This window comes from Nipponia nippon, unplaced genomic scaffold (genome assembly GCF_047370975.1).
Source record: "Nipponia nippon isolate SJK-2023a ecotype South Korea unplaced genomic scaffold, ASM4737097v1 scaffold_3, whole genome shotgun sequence".
Lineage (NCBI taxonomy): Eukaryota > Metazoa > Chordata > Aves > Pelecaniformes > Threskiornithidae > Nipponia > Nipponia nippon.
The window spans coordinates 40,665,514-40,686,000 of record NW_028262347.1 but is presented as its reverse complement, the minus strand read 5'-3'; the positions used below and the strand labels follow the sequence as shown (position 1 = coordinate 40,686,000).

The 20,487-nt window shown below is 42.4% G+C and overlaps 1 protein-coding gene across 3 annotated transcripts in view; it reads left to right on the top strand.

Annotated features, from left to right (window-relative positions):
- The first annotated feature begins 895 nt into the window (after window positions 1-895).
- Window positions 896-20,487, top strand: part of TSPAN8 (tetraspanin 8) — a 31,863-nt gene continuing 12,271 nt past the window's right edge. Inside the window, exons 1-5 of one of the 3 annotated variants that reach the window (XM_087766537.1) lie at window positions 896-1,637; window positions 2,196-2,281; window positions 6,856-7,032; window positions 16,485-17,219; window positions 17,482-17,664. In XM_087766537.1, the coding sequence (XP_087622663.1) occupies window positions 17,605-17,664 (60 nt within the window). In that variant the 5' untranslated portion in view covers window positions 896-1,637; window positions 2,196-2,281; window positions 6,856-7,032; window positions 16,485-17,219; window positions 17,482-17,604. Of the gene's footprint in view, window positions 1,638-2,195; window positions 2,282-6,855; window positions 7,033-16,484; window positions 17,220-17,443; window positions 17,665-20,487 lie in introns of those variants that run through there. The other 2 variants (XM_087766538.1, XM_009463191.2) reach the window with 2 other exon arrangements.

Below are 20,487 nucleotides of genomic sequence, written 5' to 3'. Positions count from 1 at the left end.
GTTCCTGTGAAAATGTGAGTAGCCACTTGCTGCCTTCCTTCTTGAGCAAAACAGATCAATTGAAAAACCACAGTGGCCTTCATCCTAGTCTGTGCAGTCGGGTTAACACCTTTCTGACGGTGCAAAAAGACCTGGTGTTGGTGTAACTAAGTGTGAGAACCTCTATTTTCAATTCTTACTGCTGTTGTGAGCATGGGTCTATTTGCAGTGACGCAGAGCTCCACAAAGAGCCCTGGGGGCAGAGGCTGCCCGTCCTTGCCATCACCTCATGGTGCTGCAGGCAGCAGACACACCAGGAGAAGCAGCCTGGTGGGAGACACTCAGTGAAAGCCCCCTGCTCCTTGCCTTCCCTGTATTGCTTGCCAGAAAAGCAGTGATGGTAGGGAGCCCTTCTGAGTACTGGGCTTTCCAGGTAGGTTGAAGTGGGGAGGTAGGAAAGAGCAGAGAAGCAGGAGAAGGGGAGTTTCCTAGACAATCTACTGTGCAATAGCTCTGCTGTGGGACCTCCAGCTACCTTGGGAGATTTATCTGTGGTCACTGCTCACTTGGCCATTGTCTTTAGGATCTGTTCCAGAACAGATTAGTTTAGCTGCTGGCTCTCATTTTTAGGTATTTGATCAAGTGAGGAGGCTAGGCGGAAAGCAACAGATGTTCAAGGATCAAATAATGTTTCTGTCTTCAGCCTTGCAGGCTTTGTCAAAATCTAACAAACCCTCTTTAAAGTTCTATGTGGATGAAAGGATTTTGTGATTTCACCAAAGTTTCACCCAAAGGGAAGGAGCATCGCCTTTGACAACTTGCTTAACATCAAATGAAAGCGAGCGGGACTGGCACTGGTACTGTGCTGTTGTTTCTTCTTCTTGATGGCATGGTGGGACCAGCTTTCAAATGAACCCTTGCAAGCAGAAAGTGCAGGAAGGTCTTATTAAATAAAGCACAAGGCTAAAACGTACAAAATAAGACGCACAAGAGCTTCAAATATGGTGTTTCACCTGTTTTTGCCAATTCACAGGATTGCTGTCCTTCGGAACGTGACTCTCCAAAGGTTGCGACAAAAGAACAGAATCTGATCTCAGCAATAGCCGGGGCTACAAAAGCAATATGAAATAACAGGGTGAAAAGAGAAATTCACACCCAGACCATTACTGGATTAAGTGTTTCATGTTCCCACACAGTGTTCAGCTCTTCTCCAGTACTTCTGATGTCAAAGAAACATAATACACCGAGGGAAAGAAAACACTCCAAAATGCTGAGATGAAAAGCCACCCTCGCACGGAGGTCAGATGTGGCTACTTCTTCTGCTCTGAGCAGCTCCGGGCAGGGCTTTCCCACCTGGGCTGGTGGGATGCCATTTCAGGGCTTCCTTCTGCCATCTTCTGCCTCTTTGCAGTATTGCGAGCCGGGGAACAAACGCGTCAGCCTCCTGCACTGGTCTTTGGTTGGTGGCAGCAGGACCTGGGCTTTTGCCCAAGGGCAGAAGATCTTCTTATAGTCATACATTGGGAAATAATTGAAAATAACTTGTTTACAATAGTAATTATGCTTTATCAAAATTATGCTCTAAAGTGCTTATAGGTATCCCTGCCTGAGCATCTGGTGTCTGAGTACGCACAAGAAGACAGAGAACCCTGACCAAGGTAAAAGCCCATTTTTTCCCTGAGGTTTTTTTCAGCTTGACCTTGTGCTGCTAGCTCCCCCCCGCTGTTGAGGCAGGAGCTTTGTCCACCCCAACGAGGTAAGATGCCCAGCAGTGATACTGAATACAGCCTTATGCCTAGGTTTTAGATAGGGATTGTCTCCTTGGGCTATTGTAGCAGAATTATACACAGTAATGGTTATCATCCCTGATCAGTTCTGATGGAGTAAAGACTGTGACAAATCCTCCTTTGCCCCTCTTTCTTTTAAGCTTCCAGACTCAAGGATAACACTCATTCAGTAAGGTGGAAGGCTACTAAATGGACACCTCCCAAAGAGGACAGAGTTGTGTGTGTGTGTGTGTGTGTGTGTGTAGCTCTATGTCCCTTCTAAAGGGCGTCCTACTCTGCTTTTGCTGCTGATGTGTTTAGTCTTAGCCAAGCAGCTTTCTGGATATGCCTGCCCCCACCTCAGTGCACATTAGTCCCTGCCATTGCTGGGTTGGGTAGGAATATTTGAAAATATTTTGCATACGTAAATGTGGCATTATTTCCTTCCAGCTGTATCCATCCACCATGCTGCCAGCTATCTCACAGCATCCAGGATTTGCATTGGCATTCTGCTGCATTTGTTTTCATATCAGTCAGTAAGTAACGTTTTCAGCTTTTGAGAAAACCTCAGATACAAGCTATATATACACATATATTCTGTGAGGCTTTTGCTGCTGGCATTTAAACAACAATAACAGTGACAGCTACCAATTTTTATTCCTGTTGTTTGGGTCTAAGCTACAGTACCACCTGGCAAGGTGGAAGGAGTTCAGCTATTTTCTGCTTTTTCCTAAGAAGGTGATTTATAGTTTCTCATGTGTTTTTCCTCATCGCATTTTGGCCCTGGATGTGTCTCTCTCTTGTCTGTATTTACAAATGTTGTCCCAGAAGTATAAGGTTAAAACAGCGGTCACCCCATTCACCTCTGACTTGGAGTTATGGACATAGAAGTCCCTTTCCTGCCAATTTCTATGAACAACTGCATCTAAAAGCTCATATGATGGCTTTCCTGGCAAAATGCTGCTTCTCATTTCCCTTCTTTTGTTACATTTTTGTCCGTGCACAAAATAATTAATACTTTCTGTTCTGCTTTTTCTTACCTTCCACTCATCTTTGTTTCATTTCTGACTTTGTAAATTTGTTTTGGAATAGAAAGGTCTTTCTCTTAGCTCTTTCCAACAACCTTGTGTACTACATTTTATGAATGACTGTGACTTTTACAGAGCACTGCCTATTTGTGTGTGCGATTTTGCAGTGCTAAGGTTTTCAATAAAATTCCTCTCACCACAGAAGTTTAGTTAAGTAAAAAAATTGACGTTTTTTCCAGTTCTGCTTGGGGTTACTTTTATGTGTTGTTAAGCACACCTAATTAACATTGGCACAATAAGTTTGTCATAAAAGTGGAGACAATACAAGCTGAGTAATCCTTGCCTAAGTTCTCAAAATACAGAGAATGTTGGGTTTTTGTGGTTGCACTGTAATTTATTTTAACAGAAAACAATTTACTCCACCAAATCTTGTTGGGCATTCTTAACCTGTAAGGTTTGTTTCCTTGCTCATGAAGACAAATATTTACTACATCAATTATTTGCTATTTTTATGTGGTCGGGGGGAGTCTCTGTGCAGTCCTGAGCAAGAAGCGGGGTTTAATGTGCCTGGCTGCAGAAGCAGCCCAGGGGGCAATGAACCTTTCCAGGCAAAGCTCTGGGCACAGAGCTGGTCACTGGGGGTTCAGCAGGGCTCTGAAATAGCCCAGGTGCAGGAGACTTTCGGGGCCAAAGTCTGAATTAATGTAAAGACTGCTGCCAGCAGTAGAAAGACGTCATTTACACACTGAGGAGTAAGAAATAATCAACAGACAAAAAGCCTCCAAGAAATTAATTAAAAAGTGGTGAAGGTGTGAAGCATTATGATAAACCTATGTTTAATTTATCATTTCTGGGACAATATTATCTTACTAAAACTTGCTAAAATGTGCTGTATCACTTGTACCCTAGTAAAGGGCTGGGCACGTGCTGAAAAAAGAGGGAGAGCTTAGCAGAAGCCCATTTTGTTTGCCGCAGTGTTCCTTTTCCGTCCTGTTTCTTCAGCAAACGTGTGCGTTACAGTACACACCTTATTTTAGCTTAATCAATAGTGTACCAGGCACCAACAGGTACACATCATCACACACACGTTCTTATCATCTCTCAAGGTGTGTTTGTAGATAATGTGTAATGTAAATGTGTCCATCATTACATGAGTTCCACATACCAGTTATTATTATCTACGAAAATTATTTATTAACAGAATAAGGGAGGAAAAAGGCTGGGTGCAGTTTCAAACTAGGGTTTCCTTTGCTTAACCTTAGGTTACATGACTCACAAACTGAGGGCTGCGAATGTGTATCTAAAGCTGTGCTTTATTGCCTCAACTATGAAGAAGTTCAGGAGCATTTTAATTTGCCTGTCTCTGATCTCTGTTGTTAAAAGTTTACTCTGTAGCGTTGTCCATGTGTAGCCCCCATCTTTCTTGATTTCAGTTGCCCTAAGTAGCCCACAGTATTCTTCCTTCCCCTGATTTCCCTGGTAGTTTCTTTGTCATCAGTTCTCTGTCTTGTTTCTGTTTTCCTGTTCTCTTCCCCACTCCTGACACTGGAGCAGAGCATTCGGTTTGGAGAAGTGTCAGGGTTGGAAAAGCCTGCTTTGATTGTTGTGGTATTCCGGCAGTCAGGGTCGCTATTGCTTGGCCATGCCCCAAAAGACTTTCTATAACCACAGCTGGTGCCAGAGTAGTTACACCAATTTGGTGAACGTAGAGGATTCCTCTGTGCGCAGAGGACACTCGGTTTGCTGTTTAACTACTTTAAAGTTTTCTCATGAAAGCTGCAATGGCGCCCAAACGAGCCTAATGTAGTTAAGTATTCAGCCCAATGATCTCACATCCTCCACAGCAGTTGAAGACTCATAAACACATTTTATGTCTGCATTGGTATGTTGTCATAATTTGGGACACACATTGCCTGGAAACACAATAGTTGGTTATGAAAGTCTAGTTTGATGCTGAGAGAGCTCAGCCAGATGTTACATTCCAGTAATCAGAATTAAGCTATTGCAGGAGAGAATAGAAAGTAGTGAAAGGCTAATTTTATGTAGCTCTGTTTTTTTTTTTTTCTTTCTTTTAAAAACGTAATTTATTTTTGTCTGTAAAAGCAGGGACTACTCAGAGAAGGCAATGATGATCTTGTTGGAAATAAAGGAAGATTCACCCACCTCTCTGAAAAGCAAGTTCCTTGACAAATTGATAGTCAGTGTGCTGGGTAGAGGTGAATACTTAAAGGTGGAAGCTCAAGCGTCTTCTGTTTCTGTCACATATTCAAGGACCAGTTTAAAGCAATATGCATAAACACTTATGGTAGTTGAATCCCACAATTGATCCAAGGTAGTTTATTGTCCTAGCGAGTAAACTAATACAGAACTAACCTTATTTTCATACTAGTCACCTGGATTCTGCTTTCTTATCTCCACAGGGGCCTAGCTTCAGGAGAAGTAGATTATGTTTGCACACCCAACCTTCATATACTCTCCAGAATGCACTGTCCCCTGATAGTGGGGATTCTTCCTCCCATTCAAGGCTGAGATTTGCTTAGACCCTAAGCCTTCTGCTTCTCAGGAAAGTACTCCAGCTAATATTCAGAAAATCACCATCACTGACCTTGTCCTGAAAGATGTGAAATATGCTTGATAAGACAACCACTTCTGCAGACAATGGAAATGCAGGACCATTTCTCTATCCCATCTCTGTAAAGCGTACGATGGGATGCCACATAGGGGGTTGTCTGTTAAACCAGCGAAGATGGAGATCAACGGAAGTGCTCTATGGTGGCTAAGGAGATGCTTAAAATAGAGATGTCATCAGGTAGTGTTGAAAGGGAAGGTGCTGGCATTAAAGGAAGTTATAGAGGAGCAGAGCAGAGCAGCAAAGGAGCAGGGTTGGGACCTTCTTCTTTTAACATTTTCACGGTAGTGTGGAGAACGGAGGAGCACTGATGGGAAGTGCTAGCGACACAAAGGTTTGAGAGATGATCAAGATATGAATGATCAAGATATACAGAAAAATTGAATGGCCTGAGGACTGGGGGATTAGGGTGGGATGGATTTACACAAAACATAATGTCAAGTATTTAGCTGGGACAGGGATAAGAAAAAAACTTCAGTTATAAACCAGAAACTAATCAGATAAAATCAACTGAGGATGGGAAATTGGGTGTATTATTTACCAGGATAAGTATGCACTACTGGTGTGATACAGCCAAGAAAGACAACTATGGTCAGGAGATAAATTACCTGTAGAAAGAAGGATGGCTATTTTTCAGACCTTATCTGGAACTCTGTGTCCTGCGTGGGGCTCCCTTATTCAGGAAAAATGAACTCAAATGAAACAGGTACAGAGAGACATGGTTAGGTTCAGCAGGGGAACGCCAGGCATCTTGAGAGGAGAAACTAGAAGAATGTGGCACCTTTTTAGCAAAGCAATCTTTCAGTTCATAAAGGTGTTACAGAAAAAAAGTAACTATTTAAGCTAAAAGATGGGGTTGTCAGAAAAGACAGAAATAAACTGTATAAATGTAAGCTGGCCATGTGCAAATTCAGAATGGAAATTAGAAGAACCTTCCTAACCAGTATAGCAATGGGAGTAGAGGAAGTGAAGAAGACAAACTGCTAAAATGGAAGTTGATAAAAAAGGATATAATATGATGTCTACAATAACAACAGACTGGTTTATGTGACTCAGGAGTACTCACTGAGCTCGAAGTCCAGTTTCTTAAATTAGATGTAATTTTATAGTTCATGAAATCAGCATACCTATGGCAGTGCAGTACTGTCTAGCTAAATGAGACTGGATTCATATGTTCAGGTGAGGAGAGAGCATTAAGATCATCTATTTTGAACTCTAATGTAATGCAGCCCATAGAAACCCACTCATTCATTTTTGCTCCAGGCTCAATGCATCTCTTTGATCTATAGCATCTCTTTTCAGAAAAGTATTCAGATTTAATTTAAATGCTTCAAGTGAAGTAGAATCCACCACATTTAACAGCAACGTCTATTGAAACTGCAATGCAGATGGGGTTTGAGAGAACAGCTTTTGACCTTCATGATTTTTTTTTCTTTTTTGCCATCGTTGACAGGCTTTATGAGGAAATACATCAGACAGATCACTGTGGAAAATATTAAACTTCCTACATCTATTCTGATCTGATGAATTCCTTTTCAATAGTCTCAGGAGGAGTTAATGATCTGTGGTATGTTCTTTCTGCTATTGAGCCCAGTTTCGAAATCAGTGAAGTTATTCCCATTTACACCAGGTAAGAATCTGATCCTTTATGCATATGATTAACAGTCTTCTTGGGATGAGTAAATATTTTCTAAGTAATCCAACAGGCTGGAAAATGTCTATATATCTTATCTCTGAGTAAAGCCAGCAGACTTTGTTTTATGGTATGCTGTGTGCAGTGCACAGCATTTAATTTCTTACACAGATAGAAAGCTCTTAGGGTAATATCTATTTCCTTTAATATTAGCTTCCTAAATCTGGCACATAATCCGAGCTAATCCTTTAAGTTCTCTCTGTCGTTGGAAAAAAAGAGATAAATACTTGCCAACAATAAGCCATCTCACCTGTTTTATATACTCGGGATGGATCTCCTCCAGGTTAGAAAACTAACTTAAATTACAGACTTACCTTTTAAGTGGCTGCAATTAAATGAAAGCAATCCTATTTATAAAGTCTGGAAAAGAAATATCCTCATGACAGGGAATTCTGGGTGGCTGTCATAGAATAAATTTGAAGTAGTGCAGTGGTAAGACTAAATAAAACAAAAGAGCAGTACTCCGATGCAAACAGAGGTCTGATTTCTGTGTGATGGGGAAGAAGGACAGGAGAGGAAGCCATTCAGGTCTGGGAATAAATTTGACTTCTCATAAAGAGCTACAAGCCTTAAAAACCAAGTATGGAGCCAAATCCAAGCATAGCTAAATAGCGATTAGATACATGGTTATTCTTCTCTTGTAACATTTCTGGTTGGTTGTAGTATTTCATTGGCACCCCTTCCAGAGATCGCGGGCACCCTGGAGAGCAGTCCTGTGCAACCAGCAGTGTAGTCCTGGTTTCGGCTGGGATAGATGTAATTTTCTTCCTAGTAGCTGGTATAGTGCTGTGTTTTGGATTTAGGATGAGAATAATGTTGATAACACACTGACGTTTTAGTTGTTGCTAAGTAGAGCTTACACTAAATCAAGGACTTTTCAGCTTCTCATGCTCTACCAACTGAGAAGGCTGGGGGTGCACAAGAAGCTGGGAGGGGGCACAGCCAGGACAGCTGACCCAGACTGACCAAAGGGCTATTCCATACCATGCTCAGCGTATAAACTAGGGGAAAGCTGGCCGGGGGGTCGCTGCTTGGGAACTGGCTGGGCATCAGTCGGTGGGTGCTGAGCCACTGCATTGTGCATCACTTATTTTGTATGTTCTTTTATCATTATTATATTATTTCCCCTTCCTTTTCTGTCCTATTAAACTGTCTTTATCCCAACCCACAAATCTTACTTTTTTTTTTTTTTTTTTTTCCTGAGTCTCTCCCCCATCCCAGTGCGGGAGGGGAGTGAGTGAACAGCTCTGTGGTGTTTAGCTGCCTGCCGGGTTAAACCACGACAAGCGTGCACCCCGGAGGGTGCTCCCACTATGTATGACATCTTGTGACAACAAGCTTATTGTTTGCAGCACTGTGGTTATGCCTTATTCTTAGTACCCACAGACTCTTTCAAGAGCAAAGTGCAATGGTGCCAGACTTTGAACTAAATCTCCAACTAATCAATATCCTTGCCCAAATGACCTTTTTTATGTATAGTCAGCACACTGTTAGGCATGTCTTTTATAAGGATAGTTTGAATGTTTAATCTGTACTACGGTGCTATGAAAAGAAAGGCGATGTGTCCAAACTCTGCTCTTAGCTACAGCAGTCAGCACAGCCATACGGAGGTCAAGTATTTTCAGAGGTCTGACTCGGATTACAGTATGACCCCCATGCACATGAATCATCACAAGGATTAATGAAGTGTATAAAGTGTGTGTGCTTGTTAGTCTCATCTATGGACATGACAAAGGAAGAAATTCTTCACTTTGAGATAGTAAATGGTTTAGCAAAGAGAAGACACAAAGCCTAACCATATGCTCATGGGGAGCCTATAGCTTAATGGAAAAGTGTCTTTTATTATCTTAACAGTTAAGAACTACAGCAATTGTGCTCAAAGAAGGCATGACATGAAAATGAACCTGTTTCACTTTTGGCCATGAAGTTTTCACTCTTCTTTCTTTTGGCAGTCCCACCTCTGTTTTAAATATTATCTATTATATAGATTCTATTTTAAATTAAAACTAGAGTTTCATCGTTTGCATTGATTTTAGTTCACAGTTCCTGTAAGTTCTTCTGGCTTGTGCCACGGATATAAACATGGTTGCTCAGAATGAGTCAAGGGGATCAGAGAGCAAGTAAGGAAGCACATCATGTCCTCCAAATGGCTGAGCTGGTCTCTAAGAACTTCTGTAGATACAAAAGCCCCAGGTTTGTTCCAGTATGCGTCTTCTTTCTTTCTTTCTATGTCAGTAAAGGAGGGTTTTGGACACTTCTTGTAGCATTGAAGAGAATCATCATTGTGCAACAGCCAAGAGTATCCCAGCTCCATATGCTTGTCTGTTCAGAGGGAGATAATCCCAGAAAACTTGTGAAAGCTGAAAAAAGGGGAATTATTTTTGCAGTAGTGGTTAACATTTGGAGCTTAGCGCTGGATGGTACTGAGATTCCTCTGAAAGCAGCTCAGCACTCTCAGCTCTGATTACAGTCTTGGGAGGCTGACAGTCCCTCAGTATGGGCTTCTTAGCTTTTCGGAGGACCGGGCTCTTTACAGCATCTTTCTTCAATGGCTTCAGTAGGAAATTAGTTTTTAGTACAAATGTGAATTGCACATGTGCAAGTTGTAAATCTGGATCATTGCCAGTAGGTAAAGCCGCTAACTCTGCTATTTGGTAGTTACTATAAAGTTTTCAGTAATACTCTTCAGTTCTCTTCCTGTCCTTTCAGCTACAGAAAAAATATTTGGAAAGAAAAGAGTCTTTTTATGTATGGAGGGGATAAATGGATAGCACTTGTGGGAGTGGGAATGAAAATACGAGTTTTTTCAGCAAATGTTTATAGTCTGCAAATGATAGAATTTTCATATTCAGGCTTTGTAAAAAACAGCACTCAGGGGCAGAAATGAAAGGTCTGTGTGTGAAGGGATTAAACGGAAAAAGCAATACAGCTATCTGAATCAGAAAAGACCCCAGTGTCCACAGAGCACAGCAGAGCAGCAAAGTTTAATGTCAGCAGGATTGTGAAGGTCAGTGAGCAGATGAGGGTTGATGAAAACTCCTCTCTGGACTGTGAAAAGACTATCCACATCTGGTAGAATAGTCCCAGAGGATCGCTGAGTTTCAGGGGGTTGTGAAGCCTGTGGCTCACTTGCTGTGTAGTGTTATTTTGATAGCATCACTTTGTCTACAGCAACCATAGAAAAATAAAGAAGCTCCCATTCAACTTTCAGAGCACGGATGTTTTACCCCAAATGAGACTTAAGGAATTAATAATGTTGAAAGCTAGAGCTTGCTTACTTACATTTGTTTTTTAATTTTTGTATATGTTTACTTACTTTGCCAAACAGAGGTATGCCTCAGTGAAAGTGGGGATTGAGTGTCATATTATCCTGACATAGAAGAAATACACTTGTCAAAATAAATATCAAATCTGAATTTTTGGAGCAAAATTTCATGACAGATGTTAGGTACTTCCCATGTACTAATTCTAAACATAACTGGTGACCACATTGCCTGCCTGCCTGTATTATGTAGAGTTTTCATATAAGGCATTAAGAAAGCATCTTTATAGGGAATAATGTAATTGCAGTTACATAACTGATGTCTATAAAACAACAACAGAATAACCTAGTTCTCATTTTCTAACCTATAAGTATCTGATTTTTGGGTCACAAACCAACTGTATACCTGTCTGGGCCTCATATCATCTGGGACACTTTCCACCCACGGCTGGAGGGCAGCAGGGAAAATTCAGAGAGAACGTGTCACATTTTTCTGGCAGGTTTATTCTTTTTCCCTTGGAAAAAATAGGGCAGGGAGGAAGGTTACATATATGATTTCTAATCTGTACTGGCCGTGACTTGCCTTATAAACTTCTTTTGATTTACATAGGCATAAACAAAATCAGAATCAGGTTCCTGGTGTTTAGACCTGAATATGAAATACGCATGTCCTTTTCCAGGAGAAACACTCCTAGATCAGCTCCCCCCTGCTTGAAAAAGAAGATGGTATTCTAAAGATGAATCCGAAGCCTTTTGATTCTTCATTGACAAAGGCTGTTCTCTATATTTTTAAGGCATCTTTCTTCACAGCAATCTGTACTTTACAGCACAGACAGTTTCAAGATATGCTGAAAATGCCAGGGGTCAAAAATACCACCTCTTTTGTTAGTAACAGCTCCCATACATTAAGCCCTGCCTACATAATACAAACCTACAAGAATCATATTCAGTATGGGTTCTTTAGCAAGCATTTTTTAAATGAAGTTAGGCTTAATAATATACTTACAGGCTAGATAGTGAAACCCTTACTGACACTTGTTAGCATGTTAATCCATGATAAATTCCTTTTGAAACCAACAAACTATTTTAAACCCGGAGACCTATCGTTTAAATGAATCCTGACCAGGCGCTGGGAAATAGGAAATCCCTGACATAAGGCCTGACATAAAGGAACAGCTTAGTTCATGAAGTACATAAATGAGCAAAAAGGATGTAAAACAGCCAAGAAGGCTAGCAGTAAATGAAAAGGTCTGGGGAGGCAGGGAAGGTGAAAAGAGAAATATGTGGATTAGGTATGTGAGTTTATTTGTACTTAAGGACTTCTTTTATTTTAATACGAGCCAAATATCAATGAAAGCTTAAAAATATGTATTTCAGACAGTTTTCAGATGAAAGGCTTAGAAGAAAACCGGTGGTGTATTGGGAGGGAGAGCGGATCACAGGCAGACCTGCTGCAGGAGGTTTGTTTACTGGTGGAAGAGTTGTTGCTTTAGGGGAAGTGAGAGTGTTCGAGACACTAGACCTTGCTAAAGCAGGAACATATGAGCGATGCTGGCGCCAGGCCACAGAGCGCCTGGATAGGAGTTCAGCCCAGAGCTGGCTAGGGATTTGCTGATGAAACTCTTCTGTCAGAACAGGAACCTTTTGTGGAGACGTATCCCCATTTAAACTCCCTCCCCGGGGGACAAGATTTCCAGTGCTAACGTGAAAAGTGTGGTCAGAGGGAGGGCATGACGCAGCTCTGACCAGTGCCCCAGTGCCTGTTCTGGGATGAAGGCTATCACACATCAGTGCTGCCTTTCTCGTGAAGAGGGGAGAGCACCAGGCTAACCCAGCTATACATTTCCCAGCCTGGAGCTGGGACTGGCATGGGACACAGCAGATTTGCCTGCTCCTGAGTGTATAGACATGGCTGGGACGTCTAGGTTTGTTCTGATGGTCAGCCCACTGCCTCTTCCAAGCTGGGTTGCTCACCAACTCATGTGTTGAGTTGTATATTTTATATAAAGAGTTTACATTTTTATTGGCTGGAGTGCAGAGGAACATAGTCATCATGAAAGAAGGGTTTACATTGTTAATGGCTACAAACACCAATTATTTCAAAGTGAAAGCAAAAGCCCCAACAGGCAAGAAATCTTTTCCCGGTATGACACTAACAGGAGCCCAGTTCATTCATGTAGCCCACAGGAAACTGAGAGGCTCCAGATCCGGCTCTGAGACACAACTTTTTTCATCCTTGTAACAGTTCGCAGTGTGGTAGGAGGGAGGAAAAGAAAGGAGAGAAGCCAGTAGCAGTATTTGGCACCCAGGGACCACACTGGACTGCTTTCTGGGGGGATTTTAGCTTGCTCTGAGGTGGAACTGGGGTGGTGCTGGGGTCAGTGCACTGCTGAGCTGCAATGAATCAGTGCTGCTGAGAGACTGGGCTTGCTGCTTTGTGGTGCACACCACGCTAAGGCAGCTACCCAGCTTTGGGTTGGGTGAGGACAAAGCCATCACAAGGCAAAAACTGTGCAGACATTCCCACAGTGTTAAATACTAAGGCCAGATCCTAATTTCCTTTTTTTTTTTTTTTTCCCCCACTTTTTGCATCACTCTAGCAGAAAAAAGAAGTCCTAAAAGGGAAAGAAACATATTCTTCCTTTAGAGCACTATAAGAGCAGAAAGGGTCTGCTATGAAACAGAGATGCTGTCCCACTGGGGAGGCTCTTGGGTGGGATCCATCTGATAGGACTTCAGTTTCCTGGGCTCACTTTTTGACCAGTGGAAAGAAACAGCCAGTGTAAGGGCACAGTTCACCTGGCCTATTTTCATGCCTGTTTTAGGATAAGCTAAATCACTCCCTAGCAGTCCCCATCCCTCTGCAGAAGCTGTGAAGACACCCTAGGCAGACGACTGCCAGCTATTTACATGCCTAACAGTGCATGAAAATACTCTCATTCCTTTTCATGTGGTCAATTACAGGATCAGCCTTGGACTCAATCATAGCCTTCTAAGCCATGTGAGGCATAGAAGTTTGCAAAAAGTTTATCTGCTTATAGTACTGTTGATCACAAGTCAGCTACCCAAAATCATGAAAATGGTGTAAAGCTTACGTGATTAAATACAATACTGCTGTCTTCTTTCTTCTACTTTTTACTCAGCCTTTGGAATTTTCAGGTATATTTTTGTCGTGCTTTCCACTCTTACCCTTCATCTCAAGACCTAGATGAAAGGATATTTTAAAATGAGGGCAAGGAATCTTGTAATTGTTTGACTCTGGGAGCTGGGTATAAACCCAGCAGCCATGTCAGTGCCACATATATTCCAACGCAAAATAATTCTCCACAAATAAGATCTGTTAGGACACTGTAGTATTTTGCTATGAGTCAGACATGGGAGTATACTTCAGTTTTACAATTGACGTATTACTAGCTATTATGGTATTGCAGTAAGATCTGTTTGCTAAGGTTGAACCCAAGACATGAGGTGTAGTAGGCTGACTGCAATCTCAGTCAGACCTAGTGTTGCAAATACCTCAAGGACAAAAACAGATGCTCCCATTTCCCACAGGTTTGAAGGTGTTTGTCCTACTGTTTGGATGGCAAACGTCTTCTTTAGGCGGTGTTCTCCATTTAGATGAGTGCCAAAATGCTGTAAAGGCTGATGGCACACAGAATTTGTTTCACCTGGCATCATGGGTGAGCAACTTACTGTGAAAGCATGAAAAAGCTCTTAGACCTTGCACTACTGTTTAGACAAGAGTTTAATCAGGAAATGCAGAAACTTGTATTGAGTAGAGACCTCAGGGCAACAGGTGAGGTCGCAAGAGGTGAAGTGTCCCTTTGGCTGAAGGATGAATGCTCTGACAGCCTGACGAATGCTGACAACCTCTGCACAGCTTATACAGCCTGTCCCTACTGATACAGCAGATCCAGAGATCTACCGGTCTGAGACTGTAAGCTCCATGCTGAATGTAGTTCTTACCCGTCTTCTCTGTTGTGCGTTTATCACTGCACTGAGCAGAAATTCCAATGGCAATCAAACTTTTATCATCCACTCTCCACATCCCACTGTTCAAAGAGCTCGCTGCTACCCTGATCAAACCAGTTTTTCAAGTCCGGACCTGAACGTATGACTGGTTATACAGTGAATCATCTGATATGGGGCTTTGGTCACAGCCTGACCATGGAGAGGCACCTCACAAGGGGAAATGGAGGTTGTAAAAAAAGAAGAAAAAGACTCAAAGTGAGGAAAGGCTCAGAGGAGAAGGAAGATAAAAGCATTATAAAACCAATGGTAGCTGCTTGGGAAGTGTCAAAGGGGAGATGCTTTACTCCAGGTTCATTACAAGCGTACCGGCATTTTTTTCTGGCAAAATATGCCTCTTCCTCACCAGTCTCTTGTGTGATGCAGCGGGCAAAGTCAGCATGTCATCACAGCTCCCCTGTTGTTGTGGGGAGCTGTGTGCTCTGCGTCAGAGGCTCCCACCCTGCGCTGCACCCAGGCTGTGCACTGATAATCCTCTTCTAATCTGTAAGGAGGAGCTGTAAGTGAATGGGGTTTTACAACTTCTTACTGGGAAAAGCTTTTGAGCAGTTTGTGGCACAAGCTTTGTTGCTGGTAGGGCGTAGCTGATCATCTAAACAGTTAGTGGAGGGGTTATGGGAGCAATTTCACATGCAGCCAAATAGCGGCAAAATTTCTCATGCCATCGCTGTCATTCATAAGCTTCTGCAATTATCTGCATGACCTTAATACTTGTAGGTACAACTGCAAACGTAATCTGTGCCATAATTGTGGCTTTCCTTTTCTCCAAGACATATAAAAAAGCACTCTATAGCCAGGAAATAAGAAATCACCAACTCATACAGAAGATTTAACCTGAAAATCTGTCACTTAATGGAAACTGCTTGTTTGCTTTCCATCTTAGATGACATATTATAAAATTGTAATGAAAACAGGTTTCAGATCTAAATCATATCTATCTTCAGCTGTTTAAATTTCCTAGACTGAACGAGAAACTCAGCTGTGCTGGTCTTACACCTCCCGAGGATGGAGGCTGGGGAAAGGTGCAGAGATGCTGCGGAGCTATCTGCCCCCGCACAGGCCTGGGGTCCTCTGACAGCCCGGGACTGTATACCACCCTGGGAGTCACGCCAGGGCATTGCTGGCACAAACCCCTACCTGCGCAAAATCCAAGAGTGCTGTGAAGGAAAGCGGGGAGGTGAAGAGGGAGTGGGCTTCTTGCATGTGAAAGAAGGCCCTTTTTTGAAGGGCCGGTGTGTGAATGCTCACGCTTGCTTCCTATGTTATTACTGCCCTAGCACAGTTTCCCTCCGACGTCTCTGACTGAATGCCTGGGCTAAGCATCTCACAGACACCAGTGCTACAGCTCAAGCCTTCTTTAATGAATATCTACTGTGCATGAAGATTTATAGCTGTGTAGTTTTTGGTACAAAACGCTGTTTCCGAACTCCGCTTATAATAAACTTAGTTTACTGCAATTGCATGGTCTGATTGCAGACTTATCTCTTCAAATTCTGTGTCATCTGTGGCTCTCTTATTACCCTTCATGGCCCTTTTCCTACAATTTTATATGGCACTTTAAACTTTTCTCATGATTCATCTGTGGCTATGGCATCCCTCCATAAAGACACCCACATTTCTCAACTTACTTATTTGTTGAGTGCTTTAGATCTAAACCATACCACACAGTTGTTTCTCCCAGTCCTTACAAAATCTGTATTTCATGAGTGCAATTATTTTTAGGAACATTCTCAGATTCAGGGTGGATATTGCGAAATAAGCTAGTCAGATGGCCTAGCTATCTCCTAGAGTTAGAAAAAAGAATATTGCTCCAGAAAGGAGCCCAGAAAGTCAAAGGCAGGTATAGAGACACTCATAAAAATGGGAATGGTTGTGTCTGTTTAAATATAATTAGTGAAAGTGAATGGAGAGATTGCAACATGATACCTTCATTAAAAGTTGGTTTAGAGAGCAGCTAGAAGAAGTTGTTTTTAGTGTAGAGTAGATTTTTTTTTTTGTGGATCCTAAAAAAAGCCAGGCTGTAAGTTACATCTTTTTGTCACCATCTACAGGTGTGTTATATACTAACACTTTCCATTTTTTTTTTTTTCAAAAACAGACAGCAGAATCGAAGAATGTGAACTGACAGTGAAGGCTGAAAAATGGGCTTGGGCCAAGGAGGCTTCATAAATCAGTTCAGTCCAGCATGTCCTTAATCTCTCACACTTAAATCCTTTGTGTTCACCTGCAAAATAAAGCTTCTTTTTTTATGACGATCTCAAGGGAACCTGTGTCTGACCCTCATCCCTCCAAGGACTGCTATACGGGGCTTCTCCAGAAAATGGGCTGATAGAAAAAAACAGAGCAATGATACCTTTATTTTCCCCTCAGGATTCCTAGTTTGAGGAGCACAAAAGAAAACAAACAAGACATAAAACAAAACTAATGAAACAGGTTTATTGCCTTGTCTTCTGGGACAAATCTAGCTCCTGTTGCTGAGAGGTATCCTCCACCTGAGGCCAGAACCGTGGTTGCTGTGCTGGGTTCACAATGCTTTTGGAGACCTGCACAGAGGGATGTTTTGTGCACCGCAGTGCTCAGGTTCCCGGGGTGCTGATTTGGTGAGGAAGAGGAAAAGGATCTGAAGTAGACACCGAGAGGGAGAAAATGGCAGCAGATTCCTTACCCCTCCTCTGCTGGGATAACACACATCCCTTTGTGCCGGTTGAACGTCTGGAGCGGGAGGGTGAACACGACCGAATGAATGTTGGCAATGATCAGTGGGCAATGAAAGAGTAAACCCTGTAACTGAAAAGCATAAAGGAATGCAATCATTTCCACCTCTTAAAAGCAGGTCTGTAAAATGCTTTTATGCTCACTTCCCTTTCTCCTGAAACTATGACTTTTGCAGCATTCTCTATTTACTTTTGAGGTGTAGGGCAAGACTAACAGGGTTGTAGAAAAGTACAAATCACAAAGACACAATAAGAGTCTGGAGACTCAGCGGTAACACCTGGTAGTGCTTCCCGAATGCTCTAGTTAATATTTACCTGTGGTATAGGAACTATTTAAATAATTGTCAATGCCTTGGTCACAATTTTTGCTTTCGGTAGCAGAGCCCGGTGTATATGACGTGGTTTGAGAGGTTTTCTGAAGACACAGGAATAACTTTTGTATCGAGGTCAAACTCTTAGGAAAGCTTCTTCTGCAGTGCTTGTTTTTGTCTCAGCTTGCTGAAAATGGCGGGTGTAAGCGGCTGCATGAAGTACTCCATGTTCATCTTCAACTTCTTCTTTTGGGTAAGTTGGTGTTTAAATTGTTATTAGTGATGCACGAAATGTGTTCAACGTTATCTGAACATTGTAGTTGAAGGAATTGTAAAGAAAATAGAGCGTAAGTGGAACCCAAGTACGATTCTAAATCAGGGAGGGGAGAATATGTTTAACTTTTGCCCTTCCCTTTGTCTTTTTCCTTCAAAATCGCTTTCCCTCTGCATTGAAAAGTAGACCAGCTATGAGTCTGTCTCCCTGCCCCTATCGTGCCCCTCATGTCAAGGGACATCACTCATTTCAGTCAGAAGATAACAGACCCTTCACTTACAATGCATCGTTCCCTTGCTTTTATTGTTTGCTGCTTGCATCCAAATGGCGTAATCCTGAAAATGTAGTTGCAACAGAAGATACGGAAAATTCACTTGTGTTTTTAGCCTCCTAATTGATAAATGGTTTCATATCCTTCTTTGTGGTTCTTTGCTTTATGTTCAGCGTCATAATTAGTTTCTGATGCTGGGCAGTAAATGTTTGTAAAATGGTATGGGCTGGCAGTACTGCAAATAGCTGTATCAAGGAAGATACAGCACAGGGCAGCAGGCAGGTTTCTGGGTGTCATTTGAACCGTATTTGTCTATTTGTCACATCTCAGCTGGTTTGCAAGAATTTCAGGTCCTGAAAAGTCTGGAAAGGTTTGAGTTAAAGAGCATTTCTCTCACGGTTCAACCTCACTGTCAACTTTCCTGACAAAGATTTGTCAGGTTCACCAGAGGTTCACTGAAACCAGAGCAGAACTACTAGCCACATTATGGGCTTTGCCTCAAGGGATTTTTTTCAAGTGAAAAGGTGATGCCATTCAAAAGGGACCACAAACAGTAGCCGTGGAAAATTTGTGGCTAGCCAAAATGAGACCAATTAGCGAAATTCTTTGATCGCTTGTGGACCTCACACAAGCTGGAAAAAACACAGGACGCGATCCTGGGGGGAGTTCTGAAAGGTCAGGAAACAAGCAGGCGTGGAACAAACGTCCCAAACCTATCTTTATGCCAAAGGTAGGAAAATCCGTACTCTAGTCTGGGGAAGAATATGCTGAGAGCATATTCTGAGAGGATTTGCTGTGCATGTGACTGCCTGGATGGGACAGAGGAGGACAGAAATGCAGCTATAGTTACTTATTTTGAAGGAAGGGGTTTAGCGCTACTAAGACAGCGAAGAACAGACATGGTGCAAACAGGCGTATGGGCTGACGGAGCACAATGAAGCTGAATTCTTTGATTCACATTCCTGCCTCTGATTCCTGGAAATTATTAAATTGCTGTAGTAAAGTGCAGGGAACAGTGATGTCGTTACAGCCGCTGGTCCCACAGTTGCTCTGTCAGGTGCACAAGGCAATTGGCAAGTGGAAAATCGAACTGATAGTGGGAAATGAAGGTGACTTTAACCTTAACTCGATAAGAGCAATGGCTGCATATCTACGTGGCGTCCTTTCTTTTTAAGCCCTTTGCAATCTCTCTGGGAGTGTCCCGTCTTAGGGGACTCAGGAATGGGCTTTCCAGCCTCCTGATGCCTTTTTCTAAGCAGCTCTTACAGCATAGCACTAAGTGGGTGGGCCCTGGAACAGCCTAAACTAGCTCTGCAAAGTGGCTCTGGCTTCACTACATGACGTGTGCCCCCTGGGAACCTACAGCCCCATGAGCCCCGTGCTGGGCTCCAGCGTGTCCATAGAGTTTTCCATCCTCCCAGTCTGGTGAAAGAAAGCTGAGCGCGGGCTTTTGAAGACCTGTGCTTTGGAGCTGGGTGCCTATATGGAGCTTTTAATAGTCTTTAAGTTAATCTTAAGTCAGTTTTGTGCATTAAACCTGACACGTAGGTCAGATTTTTCCTCTTTCCCTTCTTCAGGGTTGGCAGGATATCCAGTCTCACCTGCTGCCCTCATTCTGTCAGCTTCTGCTACTCCACATCACGCAAAATTGTAGAATTACCATTTCTTTTCACTAAGTATTGATGTCTGATCCTAGTTTGAGGCAATCCGGTCAGTGACAGAGCAATCTTTGATCAGTTGTTGATACCAGACTTGCAGTCCCATCTACAGCCAAAGTGGCCCCTATCCCATACCTTACATCTGAACAGCTCGATCCCTGAAAGTAGCAACACAAACTTAGCAGGTATGCTGAGCCCCAGACTGCATTCTCTGTAGGACTTTCCTAGGACTTAATTCCAGGTATCTCAAGGAAGTATTCCAGTCAAATGTTTTCCTGAACAGGAGTAACCTTGTAGAAAGCTCCTTCTGATACCCTTAAACTGGTTGCTTAAAAAGTGTGTGCCAGTGGAGGGAATTCCCCATAGGTTTGGTATTCCCGTGTCTGAGAAGTGCAGAGTCTTGATATGCTGCAGGTCCAGAGTCACAGCAGGCTCATCTGAGGTGATACTAATTTAACTAGGCTGTATTTCTTCACCACCCCAAGACTGAAGGGCTCGAGAAGAGAAGGATCAATTGAATTTGAGGGACAACAGTCCTGTTCCTGGTCAGCTTATGAGACCGTGATGAGGTCACTGATTCTTGGTCAAGGGTTGAGGCAAAACTACGCTAGCCATCTAGTTTGGGGAAAATGGGTGAGCACCTTTTCAAAGCCACTCTTTTTATTTCATTGGAAAATACTGGTTCATTAAAAATGAAATTTCCCGAAACAAAAGTTTCTTTAGTCAAAACTTTATTTTAAGAAAATTTAATCATTAGGATGGAGTATTCCAGCAAACTTGAAATGTTCGACTTGGACTCTGTGGGAACAGATGCTTATGATTTCTTATTTCAAAACTTTTCTTTGTGTGTTCTTGTACACTTTGTATAGTATG